The sequence below is a fragment of the Oncorhynchus kisutch genome, linkage group LG11 (genome assembly GCF_002021735.2).
Source record: "Oncorhynchus kisutch isolate 150728-3 linkage group LG11, Okis_V2, whole genome shotgun sequence".
Classification (NCBI taxonomy): Eukaryota; Metazoa; Chordata; class Actinopteri; order Salmoniformes; family Salmonidae; genus Oncorhynchus; species Oncorhynchus kisutch.
Genome location: NC_034184.2, coordinates 22252560 through 22276436, shown reverse-complemented (window position 1 = coordinate 22276436; position 23877 = coordinate 22252560). Strand labels below are relative to the sequence as shown.

Here is a 23877-nt window from a genome sequence, read left to right as displayed (position 1 = left end):
GTACTTTTGCACAGATAACACTACTCCCAATATAAGTGAACCCCAAATCAATGTAGTTCTCATCATATTTGCACCTCTTCGATGGTCCATTGTCCCTGTCTGTTGTTCGGTGCTTTCCCGGGTAAGGGGGCAGCAGCTCTTCGGCTGCATCAGTTTCACAACTGTTAGTGTTCATGCTAGCTGGGCTAACAACAAGTGTAGAATTACTGATGCTAGCATTGGTTGTGCTCGTGGAAGCGGAACAGCTTGTGTCGTCGACAAGATGTTACTACCAGTAGAGCTGGTATGTGTCTCTATGGATGCAGGCATTTTTTTTTTACCATTTATAAATTTTCGAGCAAACGGAATGAGCAGCAGCTACATTTGGCTACATACGGACCGTTAGTGGAGTTCCCGTGAGAGAGTAATGGTTAATGTGATTGTTTGTTAATTATTTGACTAGGCTACCTGTATTTGACATAGTGTTGTTGTTTCGCTGAACACTAGATGCTTTAATTTTATTTTTGGCAGTGAAACGAGGCTACTCAGGCCTGTGCATTACCAGTAGCCATATGGTCTCATGAGTTTTCTAAAGCAAGCAGCATAACGGCTGCACCAATGCATAGGTACTCACACAACCAAAGGACATGGGAACAATAACCGACAAAGACAGAAGGCACATATATAACATACTAATCAGGGGAAATGGGAACCAGATGTGTGTAATCAGATATGACAGTCAAGGGTTGATGATGATGAATTCCAGTCAAGGGTTGATGATGATGAATTCCGTTCAGTGAAGCCTAGAAAGCTGGTGACTTAGACCTCCAGAACTGGTGAACAGAATGAGCATAAGTACCAGGGGATCCGTGACAGCTAATTCAAATGAAATGAAATGAAAATGTATTTGTCACATGCGCTGAATACAACCTTACAGTGAAATACTTACTTACAAGCCCTTAACCAACAATGCAGTTTTAAGAAAAAGAAGTGTTAAGTAAATAATAGATAAGTGAAAAATGTAAATAAAAATAACAAATCATTAAAGAGCAGAAGTAAAATAAGAGTAGTGAGGCTATATACAGGGGGTACCTGTCATGTTCTGACCTTTATTTCCTTTGTTTTGTATTTATTTAGTATGGTCAGGGCGTATAATCAAATGTAGACCGCATTATCTACCAAGAGAATTCTCTTCGATTATAATCACAGCCGTATATATCCCCCCCCAAGCAGACACATCGATGGCTCTGAACGACTATTTAACTCTCTGCAAACTGGAAACGATTTATCCGGAGGCTGCATTCATTGTAGCTGGGGATTTTAACAAGGCTAATCTGAAAACAAGACTCCCTAAATTTGATCAGCATATCGATTGCGCAACCAGGGGTGGAAAGACCCTGGATCATTGTTACTCTAACTTCCGCGACGCATATAAGGCCCTGCCCCGCCCCCCTTTCGGAAAAGCTGACCACGACTCCATTTTGTTGATCCCTGCCTACAGACAGAAACTAAAACAAGAAGCTCCCACGCTGAGGTCTGTCCAACGCTGGTCCGACCAAGCTGACTCCACACTCCAAGACTGCTTCCATCACGTGGACTGGGAGATGTTTCGTATTGCGTCAGCCAACAACATTGACGAATACGCTGATTCGGTGTGCGAGTTCATTAGAACGTGCGTTGAAGATGTCGTTCCCATAGCAACGATTAAAACATTCCCCAACCAGAAACCGTGGATTGATGGCAGCATTCGTGTGGAACTGAAGGCGCGAACCACTGCTTTTAATCAGGGCAAGGTGTCTGGTAACATGACTGAATACAAACAGTGCAGCTATTCCCTCCGCAAGGCTATCAAACAAGCTAAGCGCCAGTACAGAGACAAAGTAGAATCTCAATTCAACGGCTCAGACACAAGAGGCATGTGGCAGGGTCTACAGTCAATCACGGACTACAGGAAGAAACCCAGCCCAGTCACGGACCAGGATGTCTTGCTCCCAGGCAGACTAAACAACTTTTTTGCCCGCTTTGAGGACAATACAGTGCCACTGACACGGCCTGCAACGAAAACATGCGGTCTCTCCTTCACTGCAGCCGAAGTGAGTAAGACATTTAAACGTGTTAACCCTCGCAAGGCTGCAGGCCCAGACGGCATCCCCAGCCGCGCCCTCAGAGCATGCGCAGACCAGCTGGCCGGTGTGTTTACGGACATATTCAACCAATCCCTATACCAGTCTGCTGTTCCCACATGCTTCAAGAGGGCCACCATTGTTCCTGTTCCCAAGAAAGCTAAGGTAACTGAGCTAAACGACTACCGCCCCGTAGCACTCACATCCGTCATCATGAAGTGCTTTGAGAGACTAGTCAAGGACCATATCACCTCCACCCTACCTGACACCCTTGACCCACTCCAATTTGCTTACCGCCCAAATAGGTCCACAGACGATGCAATCTCAACCACACTGCACACTGCCCTAACCCATCTGGACAAGAGGAATACCTATGTGAGAATGCTGTTCATCGACTACAGCTCGGCATTCAACACCATAGTACCCTCCAAGCTCGTCATCAAGCTCGAGACCCTGGGTCTCGACCCCGCCCTGTGCAACTGGGTACTGGACTTCCTGACGGGCCGCCCCCAGGTGGTGAGGGTAGGCAACAACATCTCCTCCCCGCTGATCCTCAACACTGGGGCCCCACAAGGGTGCGTTCTGAGCCCTCTCCTGTACTCCCTGTTCACCCACGACTGCGTGGCCACGCACGCCTCCAACTCAATCATCAAGTTTGCGGACGACACAACAGTGGTAGGCTTGATTACCAACAACGACGAGACGGCCTACAGGGAGGAGGTGAGGGCCCTCGGAGTGTGGTGTCAGGAAAATAACCTCACACTCAACGTCAACAAAACTAAGGAGATGATTGTGGACTTCAGGAAACAGCAGAGGGAACACCCCCCCATCCACATCGATGGAACAGTAGTGGAGAGGGTAGCAAGTTTTAAGTTCATACACATCACAGACAAACTGAATTGGTCCACTCACACAGACAGCATCGTGAAGAAGGCGCAGCAGCGCCTCTTCAACCTCAGGAGGCTGAAGAAATTCGGCTTGTCACCAAAAGCACTCACAAACTTCTACAGATGCACAATCGAGAGCATCCTGGCGGGCTGTATCACCGCCTGGTATGGCAACTGCACCGCCCTCAACCGTAAGGCTCTCCAGAGGGTAGTGAGGTCTGCACAACGCATCACCGGGGGCAAACTACCTGCCCTCCAGGACACCTACACCACCCGATGCTACAGGAAGGCCATAAAGATCATCAAGGACATCAACCACCCGAGCCACTGCCTGTTCACCCCGCTGTCTTCCAGAAGGCGAGGTCAGTACAGGTGCATCAAAGCTGGGACCGAGAGACTGAAAAACAGCTTCTATCTCAAGGCCATCAGACTGTTAAACAGCCACCACTAACATTGAGTGGCTACTGCCAACACACTGTCAATGCCACTGACTCTACTCCAGCCACTTTAATCATGGGAATTGATGGGAAATGATGTAAATATATCACTAGCCACTTTAAACAATGCTACCTTATATAATGTTACTTACCCTACATTATTCATCTCATATGCATACGTAGATACTGTACTCTATATCATCGACTGCATCCTTATGTAATACATGTATCACTAGCCACTTTAACTATGCCACTTGGTTTACATACTCATCTCATATGTATATACTGTACTCGATATCATCTACTGTATCTTGCCTATGCTGCTCTGTACCATCACTCATTCATATATCCTTATGTACATATTCTTTATCCCCTTACACTGTGTATAAGACAGTAGTTTTTTTGGAATTGTTAGTTAGATTACTTGTTCGTTATTACTGAATTGTCGGAACTAGAAGCACAAGCATTTCGCTACACTCGCATTAACATCTGCTAACCATGTGTATGTGACAAATACATTTGATTTGATTTGATTTGATTTGAGGTCTCCCCAGCCTGGTGGGTCCGGTGGCAGCCCCACGCACCAGGCTGTCTCTCTGTCTCCTCCCTACAGGTGTTCCCGCCTGTCCGTCGCTGCCAGAGCTTTCGCCCCTCAGTCCAGAGGAGCCAGAGCTCCTCCATCCAGCGCTGTCAGAGCTTTCCTCCTCTCCAGCGCTGCCGGAGTCTCCAGTCTGCCCAGCGCCGCCTGAGCTACCCGTCTGCCCAGCGCCATCAGAGCCGCCAGTCTGCAAGGAGCCGCCAGTGCCGCCAGTCTGCAAGGAGCTGCCAGTGCCGCCAGTCTGCAAGGAGCCGCCAGTGCCGCCAGTCTGCAAGGAGCCGCCAGTGCCGCCAGTCTGCAAGGAGCCGCCAGTGCCGCCAGTCTGCAAGGAGCCGCCAGTGCCGCCAGTCTGCAAGGAGCTGCCAGTGCCGCCAGTCTGTAAGGAGACGCCAGTGCCGCCAGTCTGCCAGGAGCCGCCAGTCTGCCAGGAGCCACCAGTGCTGCCAGTCTGCCATGAGCCGCCAGTGCCGCCAGTCTGCCAGGAGCCGCCAGTGCCGCCAGTCTGCCAGGAGCCGCCAGTGCCGCCAGTCAGCCAGGATCTGCCAGAGTCGTCAGCCAGTACGGGGCTGCCCCTCTGTCCCGAGCTGCCCCTCTGTCCCGAGCTGCCCCTCTGCCCCGAACTGCCCCTCTGCCCCGAACTGCCCCTCTGTCCAGTGGGGTCATTTAGAAGGGTCGCCGTGGTTAGGAAGCCGTGGGGTCCACGTCCCGCGCCAGAGCCGCCACAGCGGACAGACGCCCACCCAGACCCTCCCCTATAGGTCAAGGTTTTGCGTCCGGAGTCCGCACCTTTGGGGGGGGGGGGTACTGTCACGTTCTGACCTGTGTTTCCTTTGTTTTGTATTTATTTAGTATGGTCAGGGTGTGAGTTGGGGTGGGCAGTCTATGTTTGTTTTTCTATGATTTGGGGATTTGTATTTTTCGGCCTAGTATGGTTCTCAATCAGAGGCAGGTGTCATTAGTTGTCTCTGATTGAGAATCATACTTAGGTAGACTGGGTTTCACTGTTTGTTTGTGGGTGATTGTCTATATTAGTTGCTTGTGTCAGCACAGGTCTCATTTATAGCTTCACGGTCGTTATTTGTTTATTGTTTTTGTATAGTTTGTATTCAGTGTTCAGTGCTTTCTTTTATTAAATATTCATCATGAACACATACCACGCCGCATTTTGGTCCTCCGATCCTTCTCGCCTCTCCTCTTCAGATGAAGAGGAGGATGACCGTGACAGTACCGGTACAGAGTCAATGTGCGGGGGCACAGGTTAGTTGAGGTAATTGAGGTAATATGTACATGTAGGTAGAGTTAAAATGACTATGCGTAGATAATAAACAGAGAGTAGCCGCAGTGTAACAGAGAGGTGGGGGGGGACAATGCAAATAGTCTGGGTAGTCATTTGATTTGCTGTTCAGGAGTCTTATGGCCTGGGGTTAGAAGGCTTTAAGAAGCATTTTGGACCTAAACATGGCACTCTGGTACCGCTTCCCGTGCGGTAGCAGAGGGAACAGTCTATGACTAGGGTGGCTGGAGTCTTTGACCATTTTTTGGGTCTTCCAGGGACACCGCCTGGTATAGAGGTCCTGGACGGCATGGAGCTTGGCCCCAGTGATGCACTGGGCCGTACGCATTACAGTCTGTATCGCCTTAGGGTCGGACGCCAAGGCAGTGATGCAACCAGTCAGAATGCCCTCGCTGGTGCAGCTGTAGAACCTTTTGAGGATCTGAGGACCCATGCCAAATCTTGGGTCCTCCCTCACTAACTTTAAGCACCACCATCATTGAACAAGCATGGGAAACCGTGTTTAAACCCTTTACAATGAAGATCTGTGACGTTATTTGGATTGTTATGAATTATCTTTGAAAGACAGGGTCCTGAAAAAGGGACGTTTATATATATACACAGCTGGCTCCCCAACTGGCTGCGAGTTAGTTTTAAGCCAAATATGTTAAATTCATAGATTATGCAGTGCCCAGCCAGTGGAGAAACAAGAACTCACTTGTCATACTTGAGCAAAAGTAAAGATACCTTAATAGAAAATGACTCAAGTATAAGTGAAAGTCTCCCTGTAAAATACTACTTGAATAAAAGTCTAAAAGTATTTGGTTTTAAATATACTTAAGTATCAAAAGTAAATAATTTCAAATTCCTTATAATAAGCAAACCAGATGGTGGAATTGATTTTTTTATTTACAGATAGTCAGGGGCACTCAGACATAATTTACAAACAAAGCATTTGAGTTTAGTGAGTCTGCCAGATCATAGGCAGTAGGGATGACCAGGGATGTTCTCTTGATTAGTGTGTGAATTGGACCATTTTCCTGTCAAAATGTAACTAGTACTTTGGATGTCAGGATAAATGTATGGAGTAAAAATTATTATTTTCTTTAGGAATGTAGAAGGAAAAATTGTCAAAAATATAAATAGTAAAGTAATGTACAGATACCACAACAAACTACTTAAGTAGTACTTTAAAGTATTTTTTACTTAAGTACTTTACACCACTGTGACCACCGCATTTAGAAGGATAGCTACTGACTGAAATGTAGCATGCTGGCTCACACGGGCCATGCAGTAGCCAACAAGCTAATCGTGGATTCCAAAAGACACAGCTATCTAGACTTGGGAGCTCATGGGCACAGAGGCTACATTAGCCAATTGGTTAGACATGATTACACCACAGGCAACAATAACTGGCGACTAGTTCGTTTTCGGACAAATCTTTTAATCTTTTCAATTGAGTTTATCCACTGACCACAGAATTGAGCTAATTGCTTTAATATAGTTAGCTATATTAAAGCAACCCCAACTGTTTTGAGCCCCACATTTTTAGCCCAAAAAATAAACAACTTTTTTGGGGGGTCTTGCCTGTTTTACATGTTATTTTGGCATTCATACGTGTCACATATCAGTTTGCAAACAATGTAAAAATAGATATCATTGAGTTAATAAAGTCGCATACAAACATGGTCTCTTTTTTGTTTTCTTGAGTAAGGCAGCTCCAAAATGCAGGTGTTTCAGCTGTTGTGTCTTTGCTATCATTAAACTGAAGACTTATCGTTTTTATCAAAGATTCTCTGTAATTAGTATTACGCGATCAAACTGATTAATCACTGTAACTGTAATTAACTAGGAAGTCGGGGCACCAAGGAAAATATTCAGATTACAAAGTTATAATTTCGTAATATAACCTTTCAGATATTTTCATATCTGATCAATAGTCTTCTGAATAATGAATTATTTACTTTACCTCACGTTAGTCTCATTCCAAACGTCGTAAATTGTTGGTTATTTGCACGAACCCAGTCTTCACTGAGTCATCCATACATCAATTGTCTTAAATCATTTATTTATTAACTAACTAAACAATCACAGAAGTGCACACACAAACAAACTAAATATGGTTACAAGAAATGATAGGAGAATGTGCCCTAGTGGGCTAAACCGGCATGGCGGCTTGTTAGACAAAAGGGGGAATGGGGGTCACCTGAGAAGTCACTACAGAGTTGATAATAATAACAATTGAAATACTAATCCTTTGCACATGAACGCTCACTAATTTGGGAACAATTGCAATCAATGTACATATTTACGCTCAGTGTGTCATCTTGATCGCTGTTGAAAAGTTTGTTTCTTTTGTAGAATTGTCCATCTCTGTCTCTCTCTGTCTGTCATGGTTAGAGGGAATAGTTCAGAGCGACATTCATTCATTCATGTTGTTGTAGAATGGATGTTTCTGCGGTTGTCGTTCTTTGCGTTCAATGATACCGAATTCCTAGCTGCAGACTAGTAATTAATATCAAAGACTTGTTCCTATTCTGTCAGTATCGATGGTCTAAGAGTTTAACCACGTGGTATGGTTAAAAGATTCAGCAATGGTCTGCAACCTTTGTCCCCTCGTAATGGAGAAAAACATGGTCTCCTGAGAATTTCTCAAAGTTGGGGTCTTATTCAGGAGTTGCAGAAAAGGGGCTGTCCCCAGGATGCCTGACCCTAACTGGGCTCATGGGCGGTCCTCTGATTTAGTTAAACTCAAAAGGGAATTGGAGTTTCCTTCATTAACCAGTCCGAAATCACATGACACAATTTTACAAACAGTATCATACTCACTCATTCATCTTATACAACAATTAGATATAAACCTCATATCTGAGGCTATTATGTAAACAGTGTTATGGTAATGTGGCCGCACCGTCTCCCATGAGCTTCCCCAAGTTGTAACAAACGGACCAGTTCGTAGCTGGATTCTTCACCGATCTTTTATACCTTCTCCGGAACGTAAATATTGTTCGGACCTCAAGTTTTGTGAGTTGGAAGAAATTCCATTGTTCTCTATGAAAACTCACTGTCTCTATACTGTGTGGCCATGAGGAGATCCTCTCCTCAGGAATTTACGACCTCTCTCTGACCACAGCAGCCTGGTTGTAGTAGCAGAGAGAGGGGATGGTGCTTGCTGTACCCAAAGAGGGCAAAGTCATGACACAGCCTAGCGCAGTGGTTTCTGCGGTGATGGGGCAAGCCAGCAGAAAATACAGAGCGTTGCGCCGTGATTGGCTCAGTGTTGTGTCACTCATGGGGACACTTTGTCACCGCCAAGTCTAAGGGTAGAGCTAGAAAATTCTAGCCCCTTGGGTGCTGCCGTAGAATTACATTAGAAGTGCCCATCCAAGAAGGCTCAAGGTAATTGGCCACAGATAAAATGACGTCAAATCACGTTATATGTACAGTAGCTTTGATTGGACTTATCATGTCAACATCATACTTCAAAATCTTAGCTAGCAGTCATCATCATGAATCAAGTTGACAATCTACTGGAAAATCATTCTTAATCCTTGTCATATGAAGTGAAATAATGAAGAGAAATTATAGATAAAACGTATCGGTGCTCATCGGCCATTGGACATAAACATTACACAACAAGTTGGAAATTGCAAATTCAACAATGAGTGGTTTGGAAAGAATCAGTGTGTCTAACTGCAAGCATTGCAAATAAATCACTAGCCTGCTATTCAGTGGAGTGGCTGTGTGCTCCCAAATCTGGGATTAAGGGGCTCTTTTCCAGGTCTAAAATGATAAACATTCAACATTGGCCATGTTGTCGATGAAGCATGATTTGTGTCGTGCTCACATCAACTGTTAACTCGGAACTGCGAAAACTTGACTTCAGTGAGTTCAAGACAACTGGGAAGTCGGGAATAAACATGCTCCGACTGGGAAAATACATTTTGAATAGTCATCCAACTCGGAATTGTAAATCCAACCTCTTCCCAGAGCTACAACCTGAAGATCAATGACGTCATCATGATTCAACCTCGTTTTTTCTGAGTTCCCAGATGTTTTGAAAACACCTTAAATCCAGAGAATGCCGACTTTGATGACAATATTTGCCCAAGAAGGACCGCCGAGCCACCTTACTATTCAAATCAAATTTTCATTGGTCACATACACATGGTTAGCTGATGTTAATGCGAGTGTGGCGAAATGCTTGTGCTTCTATTTCCGACCATGCAGTAATATCGAACAAGTAATCTAACAATTTCACAACAACTACCTTATACACACAAGTGTAAAAGAATGAATAAGAATATGTACATATAAATATATGGATGAGCGATGGCCAAACGGCATATGCAAGATGCAGTAGATGGTATAGAGTACAGTATATACATAAGAGATAAGTAATGTAGGGTATGTAAATATTATATAAAGTGGCATTGTTTAAAGTGACTAGTGATACATTTATTATATAACATTTTTAAATTATTAAAGTGGCTAGAGATTTGAGTCAGTATGTTGACAGCAGCCACTCAATGTTAGTGATGGCTGTTTAACAGTCTCTCGGTCTCAGATTTGATGCACCGGTACTGACCTCGCCTTCTGGATGATAGCGGGGTGAACAGGCAGTGGCTCGGATGGTTGTTGTCCTTGATGATCTTTTTGGCCTTCCTGTGACATCATGGGGTGTAGGTGTCCTGGAGGGCAGATAGTTTTCCCCCGGTGATGCGTTGTGCAGACCTCACTACCCTCTCGAGAGCCTTACGGTTGTGGGCGGGGGCAGCCCGACAGGATGCTCTCGATTGCGCATCTGTAAAGGTTGAGTGTTTTTGGTGACAAGCCAAATTTCTTCAGCCTCCTGAGGTTGAAGAGGCGCTGTTGCGCCTTCTTCACCATGCTGTCTGTGTGGGTGGACCACTTCAGTTTGTCCGTGATGTGTATGCCGAGGAACTTAACATTTTCCACCTTCTCCACTACTGTCCCGTCGATGTGGATAGGGGGGTGCTCCCTCTGCTGTTTCCTGAAGTCCACGATCACCTCCTTTGTTTTGTTGACGTTGAGTGCCAGTTTTTTTTCCTGACATCACACTCTGAGGGCCCTCACCTCCTCCCTGTAGGCCGTCTCGTCGTTGTTGGTAATCAAGCCTACCACTGTAGTGTCGTCTGCAAACTTGATGATTGAGTTGGAGGCGTGCATGGCCACGCAGTCATGGGTGAACAGGCGAGGGCCAGTTGCACAGGGCGGGGTCGAGACTTTAATGACGAGTTTGGAGGGTACTATGGTGTTAAATGCTGAGCTGTAGTCGATGAACTGCATTCTTACATAGGTATTGCTCTTGTCCAGATGGGATAGGGCAGTGTGCAGTGTGATTACGTCGTCTGACCTATTGGGGCAGTAAGCAAATTGGAGTGGGTCTAGGGTGACAGGTAAGGTGGAGGTGATATGATCCTTGACTAGTCTCTCAAAGCACTTCATGATGACGGAAGTGAGTGCTACGAGGCGATAGTCGTTTAGCTCAGTTACCGTAGCTTTCTTGGGAACAGGAACAATGGTGGCCCTCTTGAAGCATGTGGGAACAGCAGACAGGGATAGGAATTGACTGAATATGTCCGGAAACACACCAGCCAGCTGGCCTGCGCATGCTCTGAGGACGCGGCTAGGGATGCCGTCTGGGCTGGCAGCCTTGCGATGGTTAACACGTTTAAATGTTTTACTCGCATTGGCTGAGGTGAAGGAGAGTCTACAGGTTTTGGTAGCGGGCCGTGTCGGTGGCACTGTATTGTCCTCAAAGCGAGCACAGCACAACAAGGTGAGTCCAAAAATGCATTGTATGCCTCTGCATAAATTATGTAATATGCCAGGGAGATATGTATACTGTAGCTAAGAAAGAAATACTAACTGTATGTTGTGTAGTAAGATGTTACTAGTCCATGTGCCTCACCTTAATAATTTGGTCCATTAACCTTAATTTCACTTACTGTTCTGACTTGGTGGGGACGTAGCCTATAGCTTGTTTTAGAGAAATGTAATCATTGAATATTGTAAGAGCTGTCATTGTCTGCTTATATGCCCCTTTTATTTATCCTACGGTTCCGACTTGGTGTAAAGAGAGGACACTAAGAACGGCCCATGTTCTGAATTCTGTCGCTGTACATTTCAAAAGTGCTAAACAAATAGTTATATTGACTACGTCCGTCCTAGCTCGCTTAATGGCTTAAACGAAATTATGAACTGCCTCTTATCCGCTTGTTGTCCCCTTATTCCATAGTTTGTACATCTCAATTTCCATTAGAAACCACATTTGTTTAAACAAGTCATCCATATCAGCTGTTTTTTTAAAAGGCAATAAATGAGGCTGAATTAAACTGTTTCGCTGCTAGATAAGGCTCTGCTGATAGCCAGGTGTAGCAGCAGTAAGATGTTGGGACAGCTTTATGTAGGCCGTTTGTGGACACTGTCAATGTTATAGTGCAATTAATGTATTCTTTAGTGGCTTTGCTGGCATGCATCCCACTTATTTTTTTGCCCCACCAAGATTTACATGCTAAAATCACCACTGCCTATTTGATACATTTGGGTTAACTTGCTCATGTCAAGCAATACATACCAGTTTGTGGAAAGGTAAAAATAACAATGGATCGTTTTTTGAATGATCGGACATTGAAACCAAAATAAATTGGTAGCTAGCTGGTGAGACTTATTCATTTCCCAATTAATTTGGTGATGAAGCTGAAGCTGGTTTCCCAAGTAATTCAGACTGTGCCAACTGCTCATACCGGCGGCACGAGCTAGCTAAACAGATGGCTCTGTAGAGCATCTGTGAAGTCACACACTCAAGAAGGCTCAACCAATCACCCAACAGGTACTGTTGACTGATGAATATTCAGGATATTGACTGCACCCTTCTCGTTCAACCAGTTTTCAACCAACTAAAAAGTAAGAAATTCAATCCAAATTATTTTGAATCTCATTCCTTTATTACTAAAGTCTCAAAAACACAGATGAACACAAGAATGCTTGAATCATCACTGAACAAGTTTATGGTTTCTGATCAGGTTCAGTTATGTGCTATAGGGTAAAGGAGAGTACATAAGGTGGAAGTACATAAGTATGTGTCTTTGGCTGCACTGCATTAACAAGTATTAAAGGTCAGGCATAAGAGCAGCACAATCTTCTGAACGTTCTAAGCAGTGCATTAGATAGTTTTAGAGGGACATTTTGAAATTAACATAAAAAAATATAAATCTATTCAATCAACATGCAAAGATTATAAACTTCAGAGCCTTCAATTTTCATTCCATTTTTTTTTTTAGGAATGTTTGATCTGTAGCGATGGCAGCGGTAGAAGTCCCAGTACTACAACATTTCAGCAATAGTCTATCCATGTACATAACAGAAAATAAACACATTTGACAATTTTAAAGAAAATACCTGAATTTCAAAGTAGACTTGAAACAAACTTCAAAGTGAACAATATACTGTTGGAACCGAGCTGAATAGTAACATTTGTGATTCTGAACTTTTTATACAAAGCCATTTGGTAGACATTTCGAACAGCACTGCATGTGGGTGCGTTTGGTAGCCAGGATTTATTTTTTGACCAGTGATATACAAAAGCATGATACATTATCATGCTGTCACGTAAAATAACAGAATAAAATAGAGACTTGAAGCTTTGCACCAGTGTATGAAAAAGACATGGACATTGAAAAAAAAAAACTCCTCTTAGCTTGATGAAACACCAAGAGGTAGTTTATTTACCACAAAACATTTCAAATATTAAAACATTACTTTAGAAATTCCACAAGTTTCTCAAAATCAAGTGCTTTAAAACAAAAATATTCCAGCATATACTACTGCCCACCAAAAGCTCCTGAACTGTGGTGCTGCGGTCTAAGGCACTGCATCTCAGTGCTAGAGGCGTCACCAAAGACCCTAGTTCGATTCCAGGGTGTATCACAACCGGTCGTGATTGGGAGTCCCATAGAGCAGCGCACAATTGGCCCAGTGTCACCCAGGTAGGCCATTAATGTAAATAAGAATTAGTTCTTAACTGACTTGCCTAGTTAAATAAAGGTTAAATAAAAAAAACAAAAAAAAAACTGAACAGACCAATAAACTGTGGTGTGCAGAACAGTTCAAGTGCTGTCCAGTAGAGGGAGTCCCAGTGCAGTCATTACATGCCGTCCTCAGTAGAAGCGAAGCCAAGGACTGACTAACTCCTACAGAAGGCATACATTTCTGTAGACAATTGGCACAATAGTTTCTGCAAGAATTGTTTTATTATTTACAATCAGCTTGTTTTCTTTTTTAAATCAAATTGACAGAATTAAACAAATTGAATGAAGTAACGTTTTAACGGTTTTGTCGTTACACATTGTTATTAAAGGAAGGATAAGTAAGCGAGGCAGTTGCTATTACAACTGCCTAATTAAATCCTTATCGGAAGAGTCCTTTAATAAATAAATAAGCTAAGAATAGCGTCACGTAAAGTGACAGTGGAAAAAGTCATGTTTATATTATGAAAAACAATGGACATAGTATTTTTTGGTTATAGTGATGCATATTATGCAGTTGGCTTTGTATACAAAGATATATTAATTCTATATAGGGATCCTCTACAGTTGGCCTTCAATACATAGCTATCCATACCCCTTGTGTAACCTATAACATGGCATAAAGGCAGTGTACACAAAATTTCCTCTGAATAACAAGCTGTACCAACAGAATTGGTTTTAGAAAATCTAACGAAAATGTAGTACACTTGCAATCTTTAGGTCAACTACAAAAGACAATACAATATAATATTGGTTCTTCAGGTAGAGCAGACAGGACATTGACCCGATTACAGACGTGTTGCTCCACCTAAAATACCCATTCGATACCCCTGCACTTGTATGTAGTTTGGCAACAATTTGTGGAACTTTTGCAACAACTCAAACAAGTAAAACAAATACAGCAGACACCTTGGAACTTGGCATTAAAAAAAGAGAACATTAAACATGTATGGCTAAGTAACCATCACTAGACCTAAACCCTACATCACCCTCATGAACATATCAATCAATTGGATAAACACTAATCACTCTTTTTTTGAATGAGTACTGAATATTAAATCTGTTCTCTAATGCTGGGTTCACATGCTTCTTAGAATAGTAAACTCGAAGCTAGCTTACTGGGAAGCTCAGACTCAGAGTATGATACATGTTATTGTTACATGTGAACTCCCCACTCCTATTTACTACTTGGAAACTCAAAGAACGTTTTTGGATGTTGTAACCTCAGTTCTGAACATTCTGGGAGCTTTTGGGGAGTTTCTCTGTCCCGAGACGTCAATAATTCCAAGAGCGCAGCATAACATCTCAAACAGAGAGCTGAACTCTTAACTCTAGTCAACTAATGAAAGATTACATCATGTTGAAAAGGGATGCTGGACACTGGACATGCAAAAGTACAGAATTGGCTACATTTATTATGTAACAGGCCTAAAGGGTTTAGGCAAGAAATCTATCGAGTCATACTTTATGGCTGAGATAAAGGGGGAAATTCAAGAAAGAAATGCCTAATTTCAACATACCCCATATATATTTTTCTCACCTTATCTGGATGCAAGTTCTGATGCACACAACAATAGAGCAAGAAACAAGCAGCACAAGAAACAAAACAGCTTCTCTCTCCCAATCTCTCTTACAGCTGTTTAGTTAGGAAATGAGCCATACATTTGGACAGAATTGTAGAAGCCCATAAACCTTAACAGCAACAAGTGCTTTGTTTGAAAAAAACACACTCACCTGCTTGATGGGTGAGTGAAAGGGCAAGGTCTTTCCATACCCAGAGCAGATGGCATGATGACCACCACAAGCTTCCTATGGACTAACATTCACCCAGAGCCATCCCAACAGAGTCCCATACACCCAGGTTCGGACATAGAGTTTCCTGCCAGACTCCGTCATCAGCATTGGCAGTGTTAGCCCCCCCAAAAATAGCAGCGATGGCAACGTCTTCATAATACTCAGATGGGACCTTTGACCTTCTCCAGGGAATTTGCCTTTTTTGTCTGGATCCTCAGACTCATAGAAAGTAGTCAACATCCTGTGGATAAAGAGAAGGTTCATTTTAGAGTTAACACATATTATAAAATATAAAATTAGCCAATCATACCAATTTATAACTGTAATTGTCAGTTCTAGGTTTGCAAATATTCGCTAATTCCGAGATCTTCCAGAAATTATGATTGAAAAATTCACGGCATCAAATGAGAATAACCAAGAAGTCCTGACTCCTCCAATCAGATTTTCCCATAAACCTGGATATTCTGTGCACTTTTTTTGTGTAGTCAGGGCACTCATATGATTGAATGAGCAATCAAAACAGACCAGCTCTAACATCCTTAAAATTAACATTGCAGTCCACCATTTGAAGTGGTGGCACCAGTTCTGATGAATTTTCCTAACATGAACTGAACCTTGGCCTACACGTGGAAATTGTGTGTAGCAGGTTGGTCAGTGTCGTAATGTCAGACAGGGTTAGAGAGAGGGGGTAAGTAAGAGGATACTCACTGGTCCTTGATCTCAAATCGCTTGTGCAGCCACCCACGGAAAAACACAGACTCCGGAGGAATTTCCTTCATGTCCACACGTTCAAAGTGGATGTGAACTCTTGGAGATTCCTTACACAGGAATTCTATCAAACAGAGAAAACATGAATGAGCGACAGAACAACACGAGGAAGAGCATAGGAGCCGAAGGCCACGTAGTCAGCCATCAAACCAAAAGTGTGTTCAACAGGTTGTTTATGAGGCACCATGTAGGTTCAGAAGATTATGGATGTGACCCTAAATTCTTCCATCCTCTAACTCCAAATTAGGGAATTAAGCGACTACAATTTGCACTCAGGTGGATTCCCCCATAATTTCCAAAACACTATAATCTGAGCATAATTTGAATGCCCAGTTTAAGAAACTATTAGATTCTTCAAGAGCCCTGCCTTCTGTGTTTTTCTTTGATATCGGTGCTCAAATGTAATGATCCCTCTCTCTCTCCACCTATCGTCTTTTGCTTGCTTGTCCGAATACAACCGCATTGAAGGGTTGTAAAGGTTCTCGTATCGTCTCACCAGCTCACACAGACACTCCTCCAAACTGGACAGACAATGGCGCTTAGCAAACCTCAAAATAAACGTCCATCTCTTCGTCTTTATAAGGAATGATACTTCGGGTCTCAATTTCCAGGTAGGAAAAAACTGTGTTGAATGACGGAGCGTATTACAAAGAGCTGCCCCTTTTGTGACGAAAAGCGGCATTGCAACACTGCGCTACGCGCCGTCGGCCCTGTTTGCATATTGTCTGTAGACCCGTTTAGAGTTCAGAAATCGACATTTTCAAAAAGCAGACCTTCCAAAAATCTGCGTTTGAAACAATTTCACCTGCGTTTTATATTGAAAATCGATCGAGCGTCAATAGAGTGCTTCAATTGAGTGATCGGGGCGTGCAACTATAGTTTTCCTTCACAGAAAATACATTAGTGCAACACATTTGGCAGAAAATAGCTTAATTTTCATCAGATGACAAGAGAAGTGCAATGCTATTTGGCTGGCAGCCACAAAAGAAAATGAAGCAAGGGCATTTTTTGTTCCAAAAACAATGCATGGCCATCACATTTCTAATGCTTATCATAGAAAGAATGTAGCCAATGTTTTGCTCAAAGTTAATCTTCAATTTTACCTGAGAAAAGCAGGCTACATCGAAAAGTACCGAAGAAATGCAGCTACACATCAGTCCAGCATTGATGTCTGCTGATCGAATACCTGTTCGTGAATGTCGAGCAGAAATTACAATAAAAATCATTTTAGATCTGCGTTTACAAAACACAGCAAGATAATTCTTAAACGTTTCGGGTTTTTTTCCTGTGTGAAAAACACAGAATTCTGCGTTAATACCGAAGCTTAATTTGCTAGTTATCGACGTAATTGGCTGAATTGAGAGACGGGGAATTATGTACCGGTAGCGTTCTGCCATCTGAAATCTGTACAGCTGCCACTGCTATCTTGACTTCCTTGCGTTTTTTCTAATCTCTGTCTTCTCCTTCCTCTTTTCTGAGCAGAGCAGGCAGGCCCGTTGCCCTAGCAATTCCAGACTCCACACAGTGTGTACACATGCTGCTCCAGGGCCAGTACAGTTCTTCCGTCAAACAAGCATGCATCAACATTTTGTTAATTTGCACAATGTCTCTTGTTCACATTCACTTGTAAATGTCAAAACAAAAAAAATGACATTCGGTAGCTCCTACCTACACTACAGTTCAAAAGTTTGGGGTCACTTAGAAATGTCCTTGTTTTTGAAAGAAAAGCAACTATTTTGTCCATTAAAATAACATCAAATTGATCAGAAATACAGTGTAGACATTGTTAATGTTGTAAATGACTATTGTAGCTGGAAACAGCAGATTTATTACGGAATTTATACATAAGCGTACAGAGGCCCATTATCAGCAACCATCACTCCTATGTTCCAATGGCACGTTGTGTTATCTAATCCAAGTTTATCATTTTAGAAGGCTAATTGATCATTACAAAACCCTTTTGCAATTATGTTAACACAGCTGAAAATGTTTGTGCTGATTAAAGAAGCAATAAAATTGGCCTTCTTCCCAGGTGGCGCAGTGGTCTAAGGCACTGCATTGCAGTGCTAACTGTACCACCAGAGATTCTGGGTTTGAACCCAGGCTCTGCCACAGCCGACCGGGAGGCTCATGGGGCGACGCACAATTGGCCCAGCGTTCGGGTTAGGGAGGGTTTGGCCGGCAGGGTTATCCTCTTCTCATTGCACACTAGCGACTCCTGTGGCGGACCGGGCGCAGTGCACGCTGACCAGGTCGCTAGGTATAGTGTTTCCTCCGGGTTGGATGTGCGCTGTGTCAAGAAGCAGTGCAGCGTGGTTGGGTTGCATTTCGGAGGACGCATGGCTCTCGACCTTCGCCTCTCCCGAGTCCGTACAGGAGGTGCAGCGATGAGACAAGACAGTAACTACTACTAATTGGATACCACGAAATTGGGTATGAAAAATAAATAAAATGTTAAGGGGTTAACTGGCCTTTAGACTAGTTGAGTATCTGGAGCACCAGTTCGAATACACGCTCAAAATGTCAAGAAACAAATAACTTTCTTCTGAAACTATTATTTTTCTGAGAAATGAAGGCCAAGAAACTGAAGATCTCATACAACGCTGTGTAATACTCCCTTCACAGAACAGTGCAAACTGGCTCTAACCAGAATAGAAAGAGTGAGAGGCCCCGGTGCACAACCGAGCTAGAGGACAAATACATTAGTGTCTAGTTTGAGAAACAGACGCCTCTCCAAGTCCTCAACTGGTAGCTTCATTAAATAGTACCCGCAAAACACAAAACATCAACACTCTCGGGATGCTGGAGTCCTCTGTCCAGTGTTTGTGTTCTTTTGTCCATCTTAATTATTTTCTTTTTATTGGTCTGTTATTTTCTTTGCAACCCTGCCTAGAAGGCCAGCATCTCGGAGTCACCTCTTCACTGTTGACGTTGAGACTGAGCCGATGCCAGATGGTGAGGAAAGGCATCACCTCCTCCACGCTGACCCTCAACACAGGGGTGTGTGCTTAGCCCCCTCCTGTACACCCTGTTCACCCACGGCTACGCACAACTCCAACACCATCAAGTTTGCTGACGACTCGATGGTGGTAGGCCTGATCACCAACGACGATGAGTCAGCCTACAGGGAGTGCTGTGCCAGAGCAACAACCTCTCCCTCAAAGTCAGTAAGACCAAGGAGCTGATTGTGGACTACGGGAAATGGGAGGGCGAGTACGGCCCCATCCACATCACCTGTTCTGCCTTCGGCTATGCAACCCGGAACTGTTCACCGGACGTGCTACCTTGTCCCGAACCTGCTGTTTTAGTCTCTCTACCTCTCTCCACTTCTGAATGCTTGGCTATGAAAAGCCAACTGACATTTACTCCTGAGGTGCTGACCTGTGGCACCTTCTACAAACACAAATTATTATTTGACCCTGCTGGTCATCTATGAAGGTTTGAACATCTTAAGGAACGATCTGGCCTTAATGGCCATGTACTCTTATAATCTCCACCCCTTACAGCCAGAAGAGGACTGGCCACCCCTCAGAGCCTTGTTCCTCTACAATGTTTCTTCCTAGGTTCCTGCCTTTCTAGGGAGTATTTCCTAGCAACTGTGCTTCTACATCTGCATTGATTGCTGTTAGGGGTTTTAGACTGGGTTTCTGTATAAAGCACTCTGTTACATCTGCAGATTTAAAAAGGGCTTCATAAATACATTTGATAACATGGCTGCAGTGGAGCAGGTCAAAAGCTTCAAGTTCCTCAGTGTCCAAATCACAAAAAACTTCAAATGGTCAAAACACACAAGATTGCGCCACTTCCCCCTCAGGAGATTGAAAAAGTTTGGCATGGATTCTCAAATCCTCAAAAAGTTCTACAGCTGTACCATTGAGAGCATCTTGACAGGGTGCATCACTGCCTGGTATGGCAATAGCACCGCCCTCGATTGCATGGCTCTACAGAGGGTAGTACGGACAGCCCAGTACATCACTTGGGCCGAGCTCCTTGCCATCCAGGACATCAATATCAGGCGATGTGAAAGGAAGGCTCGGAAAATTGTTAACTCCAACCCATAGACTATTCTCTCTGCTTACACATGGCAAGCGGTACCGTTACATCAAGTTTGGCACCAACAGGCTCTTGAACAGCTTACATCCCCAAGGACTAAGACTGAGAAATAGCTACACAGACGGAGTTAACCTTGGATCTTTATTGACCTTTTAGTATTGCACACTCACAGGACCCTACACACACCATCATCTCCTCACTCACACATAATATGCACTTACTTTTATACTGACTCTCCACACACGCACACCTACAAGCTGCTGTTACTCTGTTTATCTTATATCCCGATGCCTAGTCACCTTACCCCTATACATATCTACCTCCATCACTCCAGTATCCCTGCACAATGTAAATATGGTATTGGAACTGACCCTGTACATACAATTGAAGTCGGAAGTTTACATACACCGTAGCCAAATACATTTAAACTCAGTTTTTCACAATTCCTGACATTTAATCCAAGTAAAAATAGAGTGATTTAGAGTGATATATTTGAGCTTTTATTTCTTTCATCACATTCCCAGTGGGTCAGAAGTTTACATACACTCAATTGGTATTTGGTACATTGCCTTTAAAATGGTTTAACTTGGGTCAAACATTCTGGGTAGCCTTCCACAAGCTTCCCACAATAAGTTGGGTGTATTTTGGCCCATTGCTCCTGAGAGCTGGTGTAACAGAGTCAGGATTGTAGGCCCCCTTGCTTGCACACGCTAATTCAGTTCTGATCACAAATTCTCTAGGATCGAGGTCAGGGCTTTGTGATTGCCACTCTAATACCTTGACTTTGTCCTCAAGCCATTTTGCCACAACTTTGGAAGTATGCGTGGGGTCATTGTTCATTTGGAAGACCCATTTGCGACCAAGCTTTAACTTCATGACTGATGTATGGAGATGTTGCTTCAATATATCCACATCATTTCCTCATGCCATCTATTTTGTGAAGTGCACCAGTCCCTCCTGCAAGCACATCAGAATCTTCTAAAGCCATAACATCAGTTTCAGGAATTTTCCAAGCTGTTTAAAAGGCACAGTCAACTTAGTTTATGTATACTTCTGACCCACTGGAATTGTGATACAGTGAATTACAAGTGAAATAACCTGTCTGTAAACAATTGTTGGAAAAATTACTTGTCAAGCAAGAAGTAGATGTCCTAACAGACTTGCCAAAACCATAGTTTGTTAACAAGAAATTTGTGGAGTGGTAGAAACACTTAGGTTGGAGTCATTAAAACTAATTTATGTAAACTTCCGACCTCAACTATGTGTGTATACATACACACACATACAGTACCAGTCAAAAGTTGGCACCTAGTCATTCCAGTTTTTTTTTCTTTACTATTTTCTACATTGTAGAATAATAGTGAATACATCAAAACTATGAAATACATATGGTATCATGTAGTAACCAAAGTGTTAAATCAAAATACATTTGATAATTGAGATTATTCAAAGTAGCCACCCTTTTGCCTCGATGGCAGCTTTGCACACTTAGTAAATAGTCAAAATAAATTAAAACCCTTGAATAAGTAAGTGTCCAAACTCTTGACTGGTACTGTATATAAATACATAAAATGCTGCCAGCTGATTCCTGATTTCGACAGGCTGAGAAATGCTGCCTGCCAGTCTCTCATCCTGACACGTTCATTACATTACAGCTGGAGATCGAATTTGAAACAATCTTGCAAATGTCAGAGGCAGACAGCAAGGTTTATTTTAACCGCCGCCGTTGAAAACTAAATATTAGTCTAAAAGAAATGTGAGATGATGTCTAGATGCTTTTTACAGTGGAGATCAAGTTAATAAATTGGGGTTTTAGGCTGGGTTTCTGTACAGCACTTTGACATCAGCTGATGTAAGAAGGGCTTTATAAATACAATTGCCTGGCTGGACTGATGAGCCAGTGGATTGCATAGTCAGATGGAGGTAAATAGGCATTTTAATGCCGTAGATTTAGCTGGTGGTAACTTGTGGAATAAACACGGGCTGGAATGCGGTTTTAACCAATCAGCATTCAGGATCAGAACCACCTTTATAGAAGAGTAAAAACACCAGGAAATCTGCTCCAAGTGATTTTAATTTAACAAAACTGTTCATGTATTCCCATACATAATAGAAAGACACGTTGACGTATACAAATGTAAGCAAGGTTTGAAATTGTGTTAGTCAAATATATGTTTGGGCTTCTTGGTCAATTTTCAGTCTACAAATGATGGTGAGAGAGAGAAATGGTGAGGATACAGCAAAAAATCCCAGCGGATGGTGGCTGTATTACATGTTTGTCTTGATAGCGATGTATTGGACGTGTCACTTCTTGGTAGAAGAGGTTACTGAAATGTTTCTTGATTATACATGGTTTAAAAGCTAACAGTAGTGGGTAAGTGCTCAACATATATAATCAGTAACCTATAACGATCATTATCACAAGCGCTGTTTGGCGCAATGGTAACGCATTTGAATCGCAGACATGATTCATGAAATCTCATTCTAACCAAAAACGGGGCATGCTAAATATAAATACATTAGGATTTAGTTTCAGTATCAGAATTTCTTTAATGATTTTGTTTGCAGTGCATACACTCTGGCAGCTAACCGCCAGTTCACCCTATGAACACAAGGGAGAATTGGACGAGGCGTATGGCGGGCCATCCCTGCGCATGCCGTCTCTTCCATAAAGCGCAAGTGGCATTTATATAGGGTTTGAGTTTGAATAAAACCAGTTAATTTAGTTAATCTACCCTGCTGTAATGGTTTTCAAGACATAGGCATAATTTGAGTGATTACATTTCTTCAGCCCCATCCCTCAGCTTTTTACCGAAAGAGGAGCAGGAGGAACACGTTGTTATTATTTCAACTGCTGATTGCCGCTTTAAGAAGTTAAATTGTAGATTAAATACCAAAATATGTTATACTATAAAAATGTCACATCACTCACACAGTTAGTGAATACAAATCCCTTTATACATCAAAATAATAACCAGTGGTTATAGAGGGTGCAGCACTTCACCACCTCAGGAGCAAATGTCAATTGGCTTTTCATCGCTGGGCATTCATAGGTCCAGACAGCAGGTCCGGGGGGTAGGAGGGCAAATGTGTCGAAACCGCAGGTCTGGGACAAGGTTGCAGGTCTGGGACAAGGTTGCAGGTCTGGGACAAGGTTGCAGGTCTGGGACAAGGTTGCAGGTCTGGGACAAGGTTGCAGGTCTGGGACAAGGTTGCAGGTCTGGGACAAGGTTGCAGGTCTGGGACAAGGTTGCAGGTCTGGGACAAGGTTGCAGGTCTGGGACAAGGTTGCACGTCTTTTGAAACAGGTAAAAAAAAAAAAATTCTGTATTAAAAACAATTCCACTCAAATTGCCTCTATGCATGGGTGCATCTTTGAATTTGCTGTTGAATGGCATGCTTCTTCTCCATTTTCAGGAACATCAGCCCACTTCCCCAAAGTGACCACCACTCTTTCTCTTTGGGCACTCAGGAGAGTCTTCTGGGATGGTCCTAGAGACAGATAAAAGTTACACAAATAATTGTAGCTAATTTCTCTCTCCATGTCTACATCTGACATACAGTCGTGGCCAAGGTACAAATCTGTCGTTCTGCCCCTGAACAAGGTAGTTAACCCACTGTTCCTAGGCCGTCATTGAAAATAGGAATTTGTTCTTAACGGACTTGCCTAGTTAAATAAAAGGTAAAATAAAAATACAATAAAAACAGGGCTACACAGAGAAACTGTTTTGCAATTTTAGTTGCAGTTGAGTTGCTTGGTGGCGTTACACAAAACACTTAGTTACCTTCAACTAGAGTTGCAACAAAGTTATCCAGTCTCAAAAGCTAGCCAAGTTAAGAACAGTCATGACTCATGATTGGTTAACGTTACCTCAGGCTCCATTGACTCACGTCGCCGCCTCTGTTCAGTCCGG

The 23877-nt window shown here is 43.0% G+C and overlaps 1 protein-coding gene across 1 annotated transcript in view; it reads right to left on the bottom strand.

Moving 5' to 3' along the window:
* The window catches only part of LOC109899871 (1-acyl-sn-glycerol-3-phosphate acyltransferase epsilon), an 87825-nt gene that overhangs the window by 27575 nt on the left and 36373 nt on the right, over positions 1 to 23877 (bottom strand). The window contains exons 7-8 of the mRNA XM_020495483.2: positions 15851 to 15974; positions 15083 to 15383 (exon numbers count right to left, since the gene is read on the bottom strand). Of these exons, the coding sequence (XP_020351072.1) occupies positions 15158 to 15383; positions 15851 to 15974 (350 nt within the window). The 3' untranslated portion in view covers positions 15083 to 15157. The remainder of the gene's footprint in view (positions 1 to 15082; positions 15384 to 15850; positions 15975 to 23877) is intronic.